Source organism: Ammospiza caudacuta, chromosome 20 (genome assembly GCF_027887145.1).
Source record: "Ammospiza caudacuta isolate bAmmCau1 chromosome 20, bAmmCau1.pri, whole genome shotgun sequence".
Lineage (NCBI taxonomy): Eukaryota > Metazoa > Chordata > Aves > Passeriformes > Passerellidae > Ammospiza > Ammospiza caudacuta.
The window spans coordinates 6266115-6283167 of NC_080612.1; the positions used below are offsets into that span (position 1 = coordinate 6266115).

Genomic DNA, 17053 nt, shown 5'->3' on the forward strand with positions numbered 1-17053 from the left:
TCTGTGTCCCAAAACGGGCAGCAGGATTTATCAGGACACATTGGGGTGACTTGGCTTGGCCTAAGAACAGAAGCACAGTTTGGTTCAGTCCAAAGAGGCAGCTCAGAAGGCTGCAATATTATCCTTGACTTGATGGGGATTAAGCTGTATTTTAGTGCAATAACCATGTCACAAGTGAAATTTGACTGATCATTTGTCTTTGATAGCTTCATTCGCCTTGGGCCCCCTAAGCCATTTCTCAGGGAGTGGGAGAACTCCTGATACTCCAACTCTCTGCATGACTTGTCATTTAAATGACAAAAATCACTTCTCTCAAAAGCCTACTTTTCCTTCAGGAAAATCAGATTAAACCCAAGGCTGAGAGTGTTTTGGTGAGTGGTTTAACATCCAATATGTTGCATGACTGTAGATGTGTAAGTAAATGTGTTGGAAAAGAGAATTTCCCAACTTTTTAAGGTCACCTTCCTTTCTGAAAACCTTGAGGCCTCAACAGACCCTTTTGTACATAGAGAAAATGCTTCAAAGATGTCTTTGTGATCCCTTGCATGAGGTTCAGGCTGCTCAGGGACTTTGGCCTGTGTGCAGGAAGGAAGATTTCATGGTGACTGTTCCAGTTGCGGGCAATATTACCAGAGCATTGTAGGAGCATTGGAGGGGTTGTCCACAGTGCGACCAAATCTCACCTGACCTTAAAAATGGTTCTTTAGCACTCATTTAACACAGTTCTGCTCAGCTGAGCCTTGGAAATCTCCAGCAATGGGAAATTCCCCCTTTCCTTGCACCAGCATCAGTGCTGCCCTCCCAGGTGATGCAGCTTCAGGTTATTGCTTTAATCCTCTTCCAGATTCATTTCCAGCTGGAAGTGCACCATGGAGTGGCTGCTTGTGCCTTGTCAGTGGCAAAAGCAGGAATCAGCATCTTGGCTGTGCATGACTAATAATGGCCTCTGCAAAGTTACTGGATTTTATTCTTCAGGCACACACATAATAAGAATTACTGAATTTGTAAGTGAATTAGACCCAAACCAGCTTAGAGGTGAAGCCATAGAAAATTTTATGTACAATAAATTTACCTTTTTTGTCCTAAATTATCTCTGTTGCTAAGTAAAAACATGCTATAAACCTTTAGAGTGATTTTGTGGGCAGTATTTTAATGAATTTTGTAGCACTGAGTGTGTTGTAATTTGGAAGAAGAAATTTTGAGTTATACAGAAACCAACAAATAATACTTGTCATCTTCAATGAGCTCCAGTTCTCTGATGACTAAAGCCAGAGCACTCTTGGGAAAATAATAAATAAACCAGAGATTTTTCAAAATGGCAACACTTGTAGTTGAAATGATGGTCCAGAATCATCTTCCTTTGAGCCTGGCTTCCATTTGTGGGAATTTCCTTGGCATAAATTCAGAGGTGTTGCTGCTGTGGAGGTAGATAGAGACATTTACTGCTAATCTGATTAATTTTTCAGCTGAATTAGGGGACTGAAGGCATTCAGACCCCTAATTGTGAAGTGCTTAGCCAGCCCCACACAGTTTGGATAATTATTACCATTTGCAGCACATGCAGGTGTGTGTCAGACCTGAAATTCACACCTGCTCAAAATGAACTCCAGGTATAATTCTATTTTCATCAAATCTCCCACAAAACACAGAATTGAAGTAACACTTGAGAACTGAAAATAACATCAGGAAAAACACAATGCTGACTTGTCCCTTCCAGTGTTTCTGATGGCATTTCCTGCTTGTGTCTTCCAGGACCTGCGCAAACAGGTAGCTCCATTGCTGAAGAGTTTCCAGGGAGAGGTAAGAGCTGCTTCTACTTCTTATCATGTCTTCAGTGCTGCTTCACATGAGCCTGGTGTGGCCACAGAGCCCTCAGGGCTCAGCCCTTTGCCTTCTGTGTGTGCAGGGAATGGCAGCACCTGAAGGGAGCCTGAAGATGGAGAGGGAGGTTTTACGAGAGCACAAAGTGGCAGGAAAAGGGGGAATGGCTTTAAATTGACTGAGAATAGGTTTAGATTGGATATTGGGAAGAAATTCTTTCCTGTGAGGGTGGGGAGGCCCTGGCACAAGTTGTCCAGACAAGCTGTGGCTACCTCATCCCTGAGAGTGTTTAAAACCAGGTTGGATGGGGCTCTGAGCTATAGGGGGATAGAATATAAGAAAATAAAGATGGTGTAGAAACTAAGGAGTTGCAGCTGGGTTAATTATCAAATATTAGGAGCAGGCCTGGCTTGAACAGGCCACAGCTGTGACCAATGAGAAGAAGATGCTATAAAAGAGTGGGGTGGCTGGGTGAGAATAGAACTGGAGTCAGTTGGCTGCTTGGTGAAGGAGTCAGTGCTCTGAGGAGTTGCCCATGAGAAACACCAAGAAGGTAGGAGATTTTTCTGATATGGACAACAGTATGGAACCCGTGCAATGGCATGATAACACCGAGCAACCTGGGATAGAGGAAAATGTCCCTTCCTATGGCAGTGGTGTGGAACAAGATGATCCTTAAGGTCCCCTCCAACCCAGGTCATTCTGTGATTCAGGGTTTGTGCTGGATAATCTAAACTGGTGATTTTGCTCTGAGTCCCCTGAGCCTCTGTCACTGTGGCCCACCCAGCTCACTGGGCCTTACTGACCCTCAGCTTGAGCCGTTAATGAACGCAGTGCAGTGCCCTCATAAAACACCAAAGTACTGCAAATTGTTCTCCTTGCAAAGCATTCCAGCTGTAAAACATTGTATTGCAGAGGGCTGAGGGAAACCCTTGGGTTGGCAGGGGTTTGTGTGAGAGGCTGCAGAGGCTCCCGCTTGGGTTTCTTCTCACAGCACACACCAGCAGAGAGCTCAGGAATTTAAAAGCCAACTGTTGTTATTCTGGAGGGTTTCTACAGGCAAAGGCAACTGGGCCAATTAGAGTTTTCCATTTTTGCTGTGGCCAGATGGGAGCTGTGGTTGTGCTGCTCAGAAAGCATCAGGGGGGGAGGGTGGAAATTAAATTTGTCCTTGTAAAGCTCTGTGCCTGCCTGAGGTGCTGGATGAAGGCTTGAGCTCACACTGGTGCACATTACACAGCTCTGCCCCTCAAGAATTGTGTTCCAGCACTTCCTCAGCCCATGAGCTGTTCACTGAGTTTAGATTGTGGCAGTTCCATCAGCACAGGGAAGTTCAGAGCATGTTTGCAGGATAGGGATTAAGTGCACAACTCCCCTTAGTGAGGCTTGCAATCCTGATCACCTCTACATCCTGCTAAATCTGTGTCCCAACCAGGAATAATCCCTCATTTCAAAGCAACATGGTACTTTTTGTTTTACAACCTGATTTCCCAAGTATTGCTAGAAATAAATAAATAAACAGGATAACTTTGTCCTTGATACATCCAACAGACATTTGTGAGAACAAAGAATGACTTGTGTGAGTCCATTTGCCAATGGAAATTTACACTTTAAAATTGCTCTGAGTGCATTGCAGTGCTCTCAGAACCTTTTCACTTCAGTTTCGAGCTTGCAATGCACTGACTGAAAAGTGCATGTGTGCTTTCAGCACTGTTCTTTAATGAAGGGAATGTCTGAGGATCAAGTAAAAAGCATAAATTTAAATTTGGCTACAGTGAAGGAGATTCTTCCATTAGATCTTCCCTGGTGGAGACAGCTCCCTGTTACCTTGGCATGGCTCACACACACTCCTCTCCTGTAGTTTTGCTTCTCTGATATAAAAGTGAAGTTTATTTTGGTATAAATTCAACCTCACCAGAGTAAAATTTGTTGTTGTAATCCCCTGTTACGTAAATGAAGCAGAACTACATGAAGAGATTGTGCTGCTGAATCTCTGAGCTGGTGATTCCAGTCTCCCTAATCGAGACAGGGTTTCAGAAACCTAAAAAACCTGAACTAATCATGATTGACTACATAAATGCACCACATTAAACTGTGAATTATGGTATTTGATTATAGATGTAATTACTGTATCTTGTTTTGGAGACAAATCAAAATACCAAGGAGATGAGCCTGTTCTGTTGAGTTATATTTGATTGTTCAGGATATAGATCTGGTTTCTGGTTGTTGTTAAGGCTGACTGTCTAAAACATCAGGAGATAACTGGTCTGGGTATCTCAAAAACAAGTTTTGTTGAGCAAATAGGCTTCTCTCCATTTCAAATCCATAGGAGATACCTCAATTCCTGTTCCTTGAGAGGCTCAGGGAGCAACAGTGCTGGGAACAGCCACTGACCTCAGCAGCCCCCTGGGATTGCCTGGCAATAATTTATTACCTGGCAGGTGATATTTAATGTCCTGGGAGGAGCTGGCAGAGGGACCTTTTGGTCACACAGTACCTGTGGGATGGGATGTGAGCAGGGAGGAGGAATAGGGCAAGAGGTTCCCCAATTTTACTACACACACATCAGTTTTCAGCCCCAGATTTGTCCCTGGAAGTGTCCAAGGCCAGGCTGGATGGGATTGTCAGTAACCTGCTCTAGTGGAAGGTGCACATGGGAGCTGGAACAGGGATGGGCTTTAAGGTCCCTTCCAAACCAAATCTTTCAGTGATTTTGTTTTGTTTTTTTTTTTAAAGATCAACACCAGTGAATAAATAAAACAGAGGTCAGTGAAGTGGTGGGAGTAAATGTTTTTTAGGGTCCTTTCTGCTGGAGAACCAATGTCCTGGACCTGGAGTAGGGAATGCTGTAGGAGCAGCCTCCACAGGCATGGTGGGTGGGAATGTGGAGCTTTGGGGCACCACCAGCTGCTCCCTCAGGACTGAGGATAAAGGTTCTTGCCTGATGCAAATTCTCCATTTCCCTGTGGGAGAGTCTCCACCACATTTTTGCCTCTGACTCCTCTCTCCACCCCCACTGCTGCTGCTGCCTCATCCTTTGCCCAAACTCTGCTTTTAGACAGAATTAGGAGCTTTTGGCATGGAATAACAAACTGGACTCCACATCAGAAGGGAAATGGGTGTTTGCCAATCCCATGTGGGCTGAACTGTCCACAGGGCTCTGGGCTCCAGGGAGGGCCAGAGCTCAGGGGATGGAGGCAGCTCAGATAAGCCCAGGTGTTCAAGCAGCTTTACATGGGTATTGCTGTGTTCCTGCTCCCCACCCCTGCCTTTCCTCAGCACTTTTTCTGCTGTGAGCCCACATTCAGCACAAAGTTGGGGTTTTTCCCCCTCTTTTTGCTGGCTTAGTTTCCCACCAGGTGGGTTCAGAGCAGCAGCTCAGTGCAGGGCAGAGGCCAGGAGAGCAAAGCCAGGGCAGGAGCAGCACAAATGTGTCAGCTCAGGTTGACTTAAACTGTCCTTGAACTGTGCCTGGGTGAGCCTGATGTGACTTGGAGAGAGGGGAAGTTAAGCTCAGGTATTTACGTCCCCTCCCAAACACGATTTATGGGAGCTGCTGGTAAACCTGGGGCCAGTTGGCTTTTTTAAACAAACCCACAGGTCACTTTAGCCAATTTTTCTCTTCAGTTTGAGCATGGAATGTTGATACTTCCCCCCCAGTATTTTCCCTTTATATCATATGAATTTATAAATACCGGACAAAGCAGAACATTCTGTATTCCTTGGTTATTTATCTCATCCATTCAGATAACAGCTGTTCCAGTTATCAAATATTCAGTTTCCATTAGTACTTGGAAATAACTTTTTTTGTATAGATCTCAGTGCGTTAAGTAACTGGATTTTTAATGGTAAGAGTTAAAGTAAAAGCACTATGAAATGGAATTTAGCATACTACAAATTTTCAAATGCATTCCTAGTTCAGCATGAGCCCCTATTAATTCATCACTGGAGAATAGTTTTATTATAGTACTTTTTCCTTATTTAGGATCTTAATGGAAATTTGCAGGCAGTTTTCTAATTTAACAGAATGTTGTGTCTGCTTCAGAGCTGATGGTACTGTTCTTCTGAAATCTGTGGGTAACTTCTCTGCCTTCCCTGTAAGATTTAAGGTCTGGTGGTGTAAATATGCTATTGTGAGCAAGACAGTTAAAAGTCATTAATTTCAGAAGTGTAAAATTCCTGTCATTTTGATCTTAAATCGCTGTCTGGCTTTTCCTTTTCCTTGCCATTAACTTGAGGATGCAACTTATTAATGGTTCCCTCTCCCTGTGCTGGGCTAAATACAGGACAGAATCAGGAAAGGTTAAAGAGCTTCACCATGCAATCATGACATGATTATTATATATAATTAGCAAGACATCCCTGCCATCAGCTGTCTGAATAAGCTGTGTTTTGGGTAGGTCACTGTGCTTTACCATGGGTACATCAGTGGATGGATATTTGTACATGAAATCTGAAAAAAAATTAAAAAAGAAAGGATGTTCTTGGGCTATGTTAATTTACAGAACTGAAGTTGTGGTATGGAAGTCTAATGTTGGAATCTGTATTTGTGAAGTCATCAGACAGATATTTTAAGGCTGGGAAAGGATTTCCTGAGGTCATTAGCATTCTTTTCATGTGGCATAAGAGCACTGTCCAACAGTAATGCAGTAATCCCTCATTTGGAGAACCCTTTAAGGCACAGACTCCAAAACAACGTGCTGGACTTGATGTCTGTGAAAGCCATTTCTCATATTCTTCTCCCAGAGCAAGTACTTTTAAGGGTATTGCCATTCTGATGAGACCACTCTGGCTCCCCACTCAGCTGAATTGCTCTTTAAACTATTAATTTGGTCAGTCAGTAATTTAATAATTTTCCATATGCAGACAACAGAAACTGAAAATCAGTTTGATGTGCTGGAACTACTAATCATGTCTTTGAAGGAGTACTCTAATAATGTGTGTGCCTAAACCACTTCAGACTTACGTTCCTTCTGCATTTTAAGAGATTATTCCTGAGCTGATACTCATATTTTTTCTATTTTACCCCCTTTAATTTCCTTATGTTAAATTTCCAAACCTAATTAATACAATTTCTTTCCTGTACATTCACTCCATGATGGCTCAATTAGAGCAGCAGTAGAACTGTGGTTCAATATTCAGGCCAACTTCATAATTGAAAACACATTTTCTTCTCAAAAGCTGCAGCTGGTTTGGTTCTGCTCATGCAGAAAAGGATATAACCTTGCATAACATAGGAAATGAACGGTTGAGAGAGAAGCCAAATTCAATTTCAGTCAGATATTTTGAGGATAAGTCCATGATCTATGGAAGAAAGGGAATGAAAAGTGTGTGTATGTGGAAAGCAGCGTGTTCAGCACTCTATTAATCACGGCCAGCCTGGGTGCTGTTGTGTGCCTTGCGTTAGCACTGATGCTCGTAGGGAGGCTGGAGAGCAGCCAAGCACTCCAGAAGTTAACCTCTTAAAGACCCTGAGCTGCTTTCTGTTGAATAAATGTAATTTTGTGGTCAGAAATAAATGCTTGTGATGTAGCAGGAGCTTTGAAAACAACAGCGTGGCAAAGCTATTACAAATTGCTCTGTGTTGGGGAAGTCAACAGCATACATCAAAATCCAGCGCTCGTGTTTGGGCCCACAGCCTCCCTGCTTTCCAATGGAAGTATCATCAAACCCTTCTATTTACCAAAAGTGAATGTTTTTGGCAGTTAATTCTCTTTTAAAGTCCACTTTTCATCTCAGTTTTGTTCCCCAAAGCAGGGAGAGGTCGTGACCCGCTCTTGGGGTAACAGCAGCTCCACAGTGCTTTCATTTCTTTGTTTACAGAAGTGTGTAAATGATTATTTATTTATTTTTGGCTGCCTTGATTGCAGTTTAAACAACATCTTTCCTGAGGAAGGTGATTTAAATATACTCCAGCATCTCCCAGGCAGATGAGCTCTCCCTGCTGAGCACAAGGGGTGGCTGCTGCAGGGCCAAAACATCCCCAGGAGAGACAATGACCTGCAGGGGAGGGACAAAACTGCAGAGACTCAAATACAGAGCCTCTCTTATTATAGCAATAATATCCTTTTCCTTTATATCAATATTATATCAATAATCCCCCTTTCCTTGCTGGGACAACTCTGAGATGTGGGGATAACAAAGTCCCCAACCTTACAAATCCCACCAGAGGCAGCGACAGGCACTGTGCACCTTCCCTTGCAGGTTCCTCTGCAACTTGCAGGCAAGTTGTACCAAGACAGCAGAGACTACCAGAGTAACTTTGGGGAGGATCAGCCCAAATCTTCTCTTATTTTTACATAATTGACAAAGTGCTGAAATTCCTGTTGGCAGCTGGTGGGCTGTCTGTGCCGCTGCCACGCGCTCGGGGGCAACAGGAACAGTGGTGGGAAATTCAGTTTATTCAGGATTCCGACAGGCAGCACTGGTGCAGCTCACAGGGTCAGGAGTGTCTTCTCATCCTCAGGAGGAAAAAAAAGAAAGCTTGAAGTGTGCTGGAAGGAATGGGGATGGGAGGGCTGGGCGAGGTATTCTGCTGAGTCCCTGTTTCTCCAAATACAGAATTATCTCTATTTATTACAGAATTACCTCTGTTTATTACAGGTTTTTACTACTATTTTATTTTTATTACTGTGAGGGTCTATACAAGCTGGTGTCTAGTCTTGCTTTGTCAGAAAAGAGAAGCAAGAGGGCGATTTCAGTACAAAACACCAGGAAAAGGGTGCATCTTGGTATTTATTGCACAAAGGTGGTTAATGAGCTCCTTCTTGCACGGATTCCTCTGACCTAATTTTTAAAAAAATACCTAAACAGAAGTTTGGATCATCCATGAGGGAGAGGAGTGATTGTGGGTTCCAGGTCAGAGCCTGGAGGTGCATGGGCAGGTGAGGGCACCACTCACATTTAGCTCCTGCTGCTGGGAACCTGGGGGTGATGTGGGGTGGCCCAGGCTGCTCTGTCCTGGCTTTCTCCCCTTCCTCCCTGCCCCATTTCCCAAACATGGCTGGGCTGGCATGGCCAGAGTTGTTCTCCATCCTTGCACTCTCACAGAACCTTGAGGATGAGAACTGGCAAGCTCTGACATCTCCCTCTTTGGTGACAGAACAAATGATTTATTGATTTATTCACTAGAAAGATCTCCCTTCAGTTTTGGGGGAAGGTTGTGTCCCCTGTTCAGAGGTCACCTCTTAGTTTTACCTTTTTGGCATTAAGAAAATTCACGAGTGGCCTGTGCTGACTTAAGGAGAGAGGCTGGGATGTAAAATATGGAATTACAAAGGTAAATAATTATTCATTGTGCAGCCAAATTGGGACATCCCATATCTGGTTTCACACAAAGTTTTTGCACCCCTTAAAATTCAGGTACAACACAATTTGACTTATCACTAGCACCCACATTTACTAATTGGAGTAAAATATTGCAAATCAACCCTATTTCCACAGAAGCAGGATCCAGGCATCCCTGGTTGCTGGAGTTACTGGTTTGTGTCACCAGAAAACACTGTGAGGGATTGAATAAAGTGTCAGAGGGGCTGAGATGTTGGTAGTGGCTTGGTGTTCAGGAGTATCCTTTATCCTTCCATGAGCAAAGTCCTTATGTCCAGGACGAGGCTGTCCTTTGATTTGAGCATGAAAAACACCAAAGCCTCCAGGAAAACTGTAACATGTCATTACATCAGAGTGTATAAAATGATCTAATATAGACATGAAAACAAAGTTAATCCACTTCCTACTGTAAAGATTGATCAATAAGGAGATTTTTGGTGACATTTGGCACTCTGAGCCCCTTTGTGCCATCCATTTCTGTTACTGGTTTCATGCTGTTCCTGCTGATCTGTGCAGAGATGAGGGACCCAGGCCATGGGGTGTCCTTGCCCCAGCTCTGGTCCCACCTCCTCCCTCGTGCTGAGCCCAGCAAATGCACAGCATGAGTCAGTTCAGTTTGCCAGCACAATGGAAAATAAATTCTTCCTCTCCTTCCTTAGTTGCTCACCGAGCCACTGAGCTGAATCACACCCCAGCAGCAGCAGGAGGAGGAGGGAGCAGGGCTGCTCCCTGCCTGCCCCACGGATGGGTTGGGAGCTGGGTGAGAGCAGCAGCTGGGAAAGCTGCTCTGAAAGGCAGAGAGAGGCCAGGTGGGTTATCCAAGGCTCCAGGAGAGGTCCAGCAGGGACAGTACAGCTGCTGGTCCAAAGGCAGGGTGACAGACAGGATTTAATCAGAGCTGTGGCTCTGCTCTCAATATCTGCAGGCACATGTTGGGCTGGGCTGCTTTACTGGGAAGGAAGATCAAAGATTGGAAAAGCAGCAAGAAGCTGTCCTGGGAGAGCATTCCTCAGGGGATGGCAGCCTTGTTTGTCTGGGAAAATCAGGATTTATCTGGACATGAAAGGAGGAGGAGGTTTTAAGGGTTCAAGGTTGCAGCTGTTTCACAGTGGAGGGGGCAGAATTGAAAAGTTGAGGTGTTTGAGTCTTTCCTAAAGCTCTCTGCTTAACTTGAGGTTAAACCAACAAGTTGGTGAGGCAGGCATGCCCTTCCCAGGCTCCTTCCTGGTACCTCTGTCCCAACCCAAGCAGCTTTGTTAAACAGATTGGTGTTGGATCCACTGTGAAGTCCTTAATTCTGTTAAAGAATTTATAGCCCAGCTAAAATCCACGCCATATGCCTTAAGCAACTGCACAGAAATGAATTCTTTATAATTTTGCTTCAAAACAGTTTTAATTGCAACAAAACTAAAAATAAGAATTTTTTACTTTTTCTTTTGTCAGTGGCAAAATAAACTAACAGGCACAGTGAATAAATTTTTATTAATTTGTAAATTACAATGTTATTTTATAAATTTATTTATTAATATGGGTATCTCTTGGTATTAAGAAAGGGAAATTAAGCCAACTGTATTTAAAGGCTTCAAAGCAAGACTGATTTATTAATATTCCTGCTATAGCCACCATTTGATTCCAAAGCAGTTATTCAAGAATACAGCATGCCTTAAAAGAGTGGTGCTTTAATGAGTTGTTCTTGTGCTTTTCCCTTTGTTTCATATGGTTCTTAATGGTGTTTTGGTAACTTGTAGTAATTGAAGACAAATGGAAAAACTTCGTGATGCAAAACAATACGACAGAAGATGTGTAAGGGAAAAGGGATGGGTGTCTCCTTAAGGCAGCCATTTATTAAAAATCATAACAGAAAAATAAATTCTCTTTTAAATAATTTATTTTTACTTGATAAATTAGTTCCAGATTGTGTGCAGGACAGTAAAAGACATGTTAAGGTGGTTAACAAGAGGGGAACTAACATGGAGAGCTATGAGGATAAGTGGAAGAGCTAGGACTGCAGAATTCATATTTGGCACAGTTGTGTGAATATTTGTGGCACTAAGAGTAAATCACCAGTGCTTTGGTAATGCCAGACAGACACATCACTGAGAACCCTCACAAAGGAGCTGTTTTTGGGGTGCTGGGTGCAGCATCCCAGCTGTGCTGGATGATCCAGGTGGATCCAAGAGGAGCAGCACATGTGCCAGTCTCGTGCTCAGGGATGTGTTCAAGTGCTGATACCCCTCAGCTCAGAGAATTCCATGTCAGTGCAGGGTGTGCTGGCATCTGGCTTCCTGTCCAGATTCCTTGCATCCTGTTCCATCTTTAAATTCAGGAGCAGAGGTGTGCTCCTGTGCACCTTTCAGTCTGACTGCAGCCCATGAGGCAATACCACGTTCAGCCAGCCCAGAGCATCCCAGCCCTGCAAACCCTGCTCAGGAGATTGTGGGGCACTAAACATCAGACTGGAGTTAATGCTGAACTCTCCTCCTGCATCAAAATTGACAGATCCCAAGCTAAAGGCACAGGCTTTGCTTCTGTCCTTCTGAGCTTGGCTGGACAGAGCTGAAAGAGGCAGCATTCAGATAAACCTGAGTTCAGCACCTTTCCTGGCCTGGCTGCCAGATTTGTGGTGCTTCAGTAAATGTGGAGATAAATCCATGCAGTTCATTGCTGATATTTTGATTCCAGCCAGGTGCAGTGGGTGTGAGACTGGGACCAAGTACTCTTGAACTGGGATGTCCGTGGTTTTGGGGGAGCAAGAGTCAGACAGCAAAGGGAGAGTGGGATCAGACCATGGAGATCTTCATGGCAGGTTGGAGGGAGATGATTCTGGAGGGGAGACACTCAATCTCCAGGGTGATTGGTACCCTGAGCATCAGCTCAGGAGAGCTCTTGACGTGGAAAAACAAGGTGGACAAAGGGAGGACAGGCCTCAGCCCAGTCTGGCTGCAGCTCCTCCACGGAGCTCTGGTGGTGTTTTAGGGATGAAGAGGGAGATGAAGGCTGTGCTGAGCAGGGAGGATTCCTGGTGTCTCAGTTCTGTTATCTCACTGCAGCGCCAGTGGTATTATCAAGACAAATAGGATGCCAAAACTTAAAAGTGAACATATGTTTATGGGGGTGGTGGGGAATACAGAGGTCACTGTTGTTTCTTTCTGCTCAGAGAAGACATAATGGGGCCTGGTTTAGATAAATTAAGATTTGGAGCTAAGCTCGTGTCAAGACAACGCGAGTGTAATTATAAGTTGACTTCTTTCAGGGTCCCTGAAGTTTTTAGAGTCAAATAAAAATGTTCAGCAAGAGTTTTATAATGTAGTTCAACAGTTTTAATGTGAGCTGATTGCAGCTCAGCCTTGCTGGCTCCTGAAACAATTTTACTTTGATTTGAAAAATTTTCAGTGAACTTCCAAATATTTCCATGTCATTTCAGTGCTCTGCTTCCTCTCTCTCTGGACTTCATTTATATTTTGCGATTTTTGATGTCTTTTTCCTCCCTTATTTCCTTATGCACTTGGGTGTTGGCATGCCTAATTATTTTTTTATTCCAGTTAAAGTTGTCACAGTGCTTTTTCTAAATTTTATTTTAAGATGTGAAATAGTTGCAGTGCTCAGTTTTAGTAAAACTTTAAACCAGACAGGTTGATTTATTTTTTTTAAGAACTAAAACATAAAACCACATTTCTGCCTAGTGGGATTGTTTGGAATTCTGGTTTTGAATTTGAGGGTGAAAAAAGGTGTAAAATACCTGTGATTTACAAACTGCTTCCTTTGGAGAGTCTCTGATCTCCTTGCAAGATGTTGTTTCAAATCTGGTTTATATTTCCATCACTCTATAACTGGTAAGAAGCAAATAAACCATACCTTCTATAATACTTAGAGAGAATAAAAGTACAAATGCTCTTTATTAAAATGTGGAAAAACTGTAATAGGAAAACAAATCCATCCTGTTATTTCCCAGAAATGGAAGCATTTTAAGTGCTTTGCTTTTCATAAAAGGGGCAAATGAATTTTTCAAAATACAGTACAGAATCAGTGCTGTAATGCTAATTGTATTTAATAATAGTAATTTAAATTTGGCTGCTCTCTGCCTAGCAGCAGCGAGAGAAAATGGTATGTGGGAAACGTTGAAGTCCAGAAGTGTAACATATGGTGTGCTTTGGCCTTCAGAGAGTCTCTGTGCACCCATGAAACAGCTCAACTGCACAAGTGTCCCTGGTGGTGCCCCTTCCTTCTCACCCCGTCCCCGAGCGGTGCCTGACACTCCCCAGCACGGATTTGCACATCCCAGGGCCTCCCTGCCTTTGGCACTTCGTTCCACAGGCTCATTGCAGCTTCTCCTCGTGTGAAAATGTTCTCTCTGAATTGCTTCTGTTCTCCTTCCCTAATGAGCATCAGTCCATCTGGGATTGCTCAAATGCAGATTATTAAGTGGGTTATTCACAACTATCAATCCCTTGCTCTGTGGCAGGTCAGATGCCCTGGGAGATTCCAGTGCCTTTCTGTGGTCTTTCTTGATAAACTCTGAAAGAGCAGCATGGCCAGCTCTTCTTGAGAATTTATATCTGCTCTCCACATCCTCCATCACTCCAACATCTGATGCTCATTTATCACTTTTCCAATACCCTTTGATAAGCTCTAAATAGGTCAGGTGTCAGTTACACCACACCTCCACCAGTCTCCATAAATTAATGCAGATCCTGGGGGGATGTAAGTGGAATAGGAATTTGGTTTATTTCTTTAAGTACAGCCTTGCATTGTGTTGCCAGAACTCGTCTCTTCCCAGCCTCTCCCGTATCTCCCAAGATTTCCTCGCTGCTGCTGCCAAACGCTGCCGTGTCCTTATTTCCCTCCTTGACCCCTCCTCCCCTCCAGGCCTTTTCTTGGCTTATACCTTGTGCATTGTGCTTCTGTGTGATTTCTACGATTGTCCTTTGGTTTTGTGGCCTTAATCCTGCCCGTGATGATCCCGACAAGTCCCTTTGCAGCCGTGAGCTGATCTGCACCAGCCGTGCGCTGTCCCGCAGTGCGCTCCCACTCCCTGCTTTATTTAATCGTCCCTTCTCCCTTCCCAAATCTTTCCCTTCTCCTCACAGAGGCGTTTCAGGACAAAGCAAACACAAGTGGCACCAGGGCTGACCCCACAGCACCCTCCTGCTGTATCTCCCCTCCTCTTCCTCTCCTGGGTACGCGGCGCTTCCCAAGCCCTGAGCGCTGGCAAAGGCCTGGCTTGGTCACACGCTTCCCAGTGCTGCAAATCCCCCTCCTGCAGAATAAAATATCAGATACTTTCCTAAAATACAGATACAGTAAACTCTGGCCATTGTTTCTGCCTTATCTATGAATCAATAATGTAGAGAAAGAATTCAAGGACGTTTTTCAGACAGGGCCTTCCTTTTTTTAGGCCGCGGTGACGTCCGCACCTTTAAATGGTTCCATAATATTCACTGCCTTTCAAATACACAGAAGAATTGATATCAGGCCTTTGTATCCGCAGTTCTTCAGATCCTTCCTTGCCTTTTATTAAAATATGGGAACGATAATCTCCATGCCTTTGGTTTCCTGATTTGGGTAAGCTGCCACAGAGCTGTGTCAGGCTTTCCTGTTTCCCTTTCTGTCCCTCTGCTTTGGAGTATTAATTCACTGGATCTGATCCTGAGTCACTTTGGTTGTTTATTGTCAATATGAAGCAATAGAAAATCCTCTGCTTTCCACTAAAATAGGAAAATACATGTTTACAGAAAAAAATTGCTGTGGAATAGGTATTTTATTCTTGGAGCTGTTAAGCTGCCTTTCCTTGTACAGTGGAGTTTTAGATGAAAATACAGATGTAGGGGGAAAATAATAAAATGATAAAAATAAATTCTTAGATGAGTGTTGTGTGTGTTACAGAACACAAGAAGCTGGTCAGAGGAGCTCAGGAGTGCAGACTGTGCCTGAGCTGCATTAGAAAACTTCTTTGCATGTAGAAGATTCACAGTTATTTAGGGTTAAGTATCACAGGGTGCTCAACAAGTTCATTTTTCCATCTCCTCATGGGCTTATTGGAAATAATAGAAAAATCTATTTACCACAATAAAGGCAGAGTGGGACATCAGAAGTGGCCACAGTTCCGTTTGCTGTGCTAGATCTCAGTAAGTGGTAAAGGAAAACAGTTGTAGAGGAGAGAATCTGCCTGGCAAGTACCAGGCTTTTTATAAAGATTTAAAGTAAAGAATCACAACAGGCAGGAGCGGTCATAAAAATATTGATGCTTGTTATTGGGCTGAAAAATGGACTTTATATTCAGTACAAATGTAGCAGGAACAGTCTTTTAAGACTGCTTCTATAGGAGATGTACACAGGAGACATGGGTTCACTTTCTGTGTATTTACTAGTTTTACATGGAATTATTAATTTATATTTATAGCTCTGAGTGTGAGAGTTGTATTGGAACAAGTCTTAAAGCTTCTTTTCTCATCTCCCCTTTTAGATTGATGCATTGGGTAAACGAAGCAAAGAAGCAGAGGCAGCCTTCTTGAATGTTTATAAGAGATTAATTGACGTTCCAGGTAAGCTAATTATTCCCTTATTCTGAGAAGCTAATGGTTCATGTTTGTGTGAATGCTACTGGGCATTTTTCCTACCTTTAATAAGGTAAATACAAGCAATGGCTTTGTTCTGGAACTGACAGACTCCTGTATTGTTTCTAATGGAGAGAACTGTAACTGTGGCACATTTCAGGACTTCTCATTGCATCTACATGTCAATGTATCTATTAATCAATTTATATTATTATGATACTCAGTGATTCTCAGTATTTTCTTCGTTAGACGGTTTAGACAATTTTAACAATAAAAAAGGCATCTCGAAGCTTCACCAAGAAAAAGCAATGTTTGTACTTTGAAAGGATAGAGAAAACTTTTCATGCCTTCCAAGAAAAACAAAAGAAAAAGCCTTACTGAAAAGTAAATCACTACCAAATTTCAGTTCTTTGCAGTGTAAGTGTGATCATAAATTTTATTCAGAGGCCTTTATTGTATGTGTTTTCAACTTCCCTTTTGTTTGGCAAACGAATTTTCTTTGTTTGGCATTTGGTTTCAGTTCATTTCTTTTTACATTTTGAGAGTTGATTTTTTTTTTGTTTTCCCCAGTGGTAAATAAATAACTGGCTGAGCAGATTTTTCTTTTTGCAGCTGTACCCACAGCTGAGAGGGGGTGAGGAGCCCAAGTCTCCACTGCCACATCTTGGCCTGACTGAGCTGTTGGCACATGACTCTCTGTGTCAATTTATAGTTTTATAAAACATTAACAATGTATATATATAATATTCAAAATACCTCAAGAGGGATTTTGAGGTGTAATTAATACTTTTAAATACTTTTAAGGCTTCATAGTACCCTGGCTTTTACTGGTTTTACCATTTAAGGAGGGCATTTCATGCATGCTTCAAATAAAAATTAAATTTTTAATGTTTTAGTTTAATTATTAACTGGTTGAAAGGTCAGTGTTTTCAGATGCTCAGTGTGAGCTAACAAATGTGGTTTTTTATGCTCTCCCATTCATAGGTGAGCAGTGCCCAGTGTAGGGATGCAGGGACTCACCACGCTCTTCCTGGGCCACAGCTGCCTCGGAAATGTTGTTTTTAGGCTAGTCAGCTGTGACCTGTGAGTTTTCCTTCACTTATTTCCAGCTCAGACTCTCAGTAACATTCTGCTGAGCACAGAACAGCTCCCTTTGCCCACCTCATGCCATGGGAGGAGTGGGTAACTCAGAGAGGGTCCCAGCCATCACGGGCAGTGTGGGCCTGGGATGGGCACCCAGAGCTCTGGCTTGGAAAGAAACACCTCCATGGAAACATTCCCAACTATCTGCAGCCTGGGAGTCCAGCATGAGCGCTGGGGAGAGGCACTGCAGCCCCTGCATCTCCACACTA

General features: G+C 43.2%; 1 protein-coding gene across 3 annotated transcripts in view; it reads left to right on the forward strand.

The window, feature by feature from the left end:
- The window catches only part of CUX1 (cut like homeobox 1), a 273252-nt gene that overhangs the window by 105513 nt on the left and 150686 nt on the right, over positions 1-17053 (forward strand). For all 3 annotated transcript variants that reach the window (XM_058817804.1, XM_058817802.1, XM_058817803.1), the window contains exons 3-4: positions 1753-1800; positions 15611-15689. In XM_058817804.1, the coding sequence (XP_058673787.1) occupies positions 1753-1800; positions 15611-15689 (127 nt within the window). The remainder of the gene's footprint in view (positions 1-1752; positions 1801-15610; positions 15690-17053) is intronic.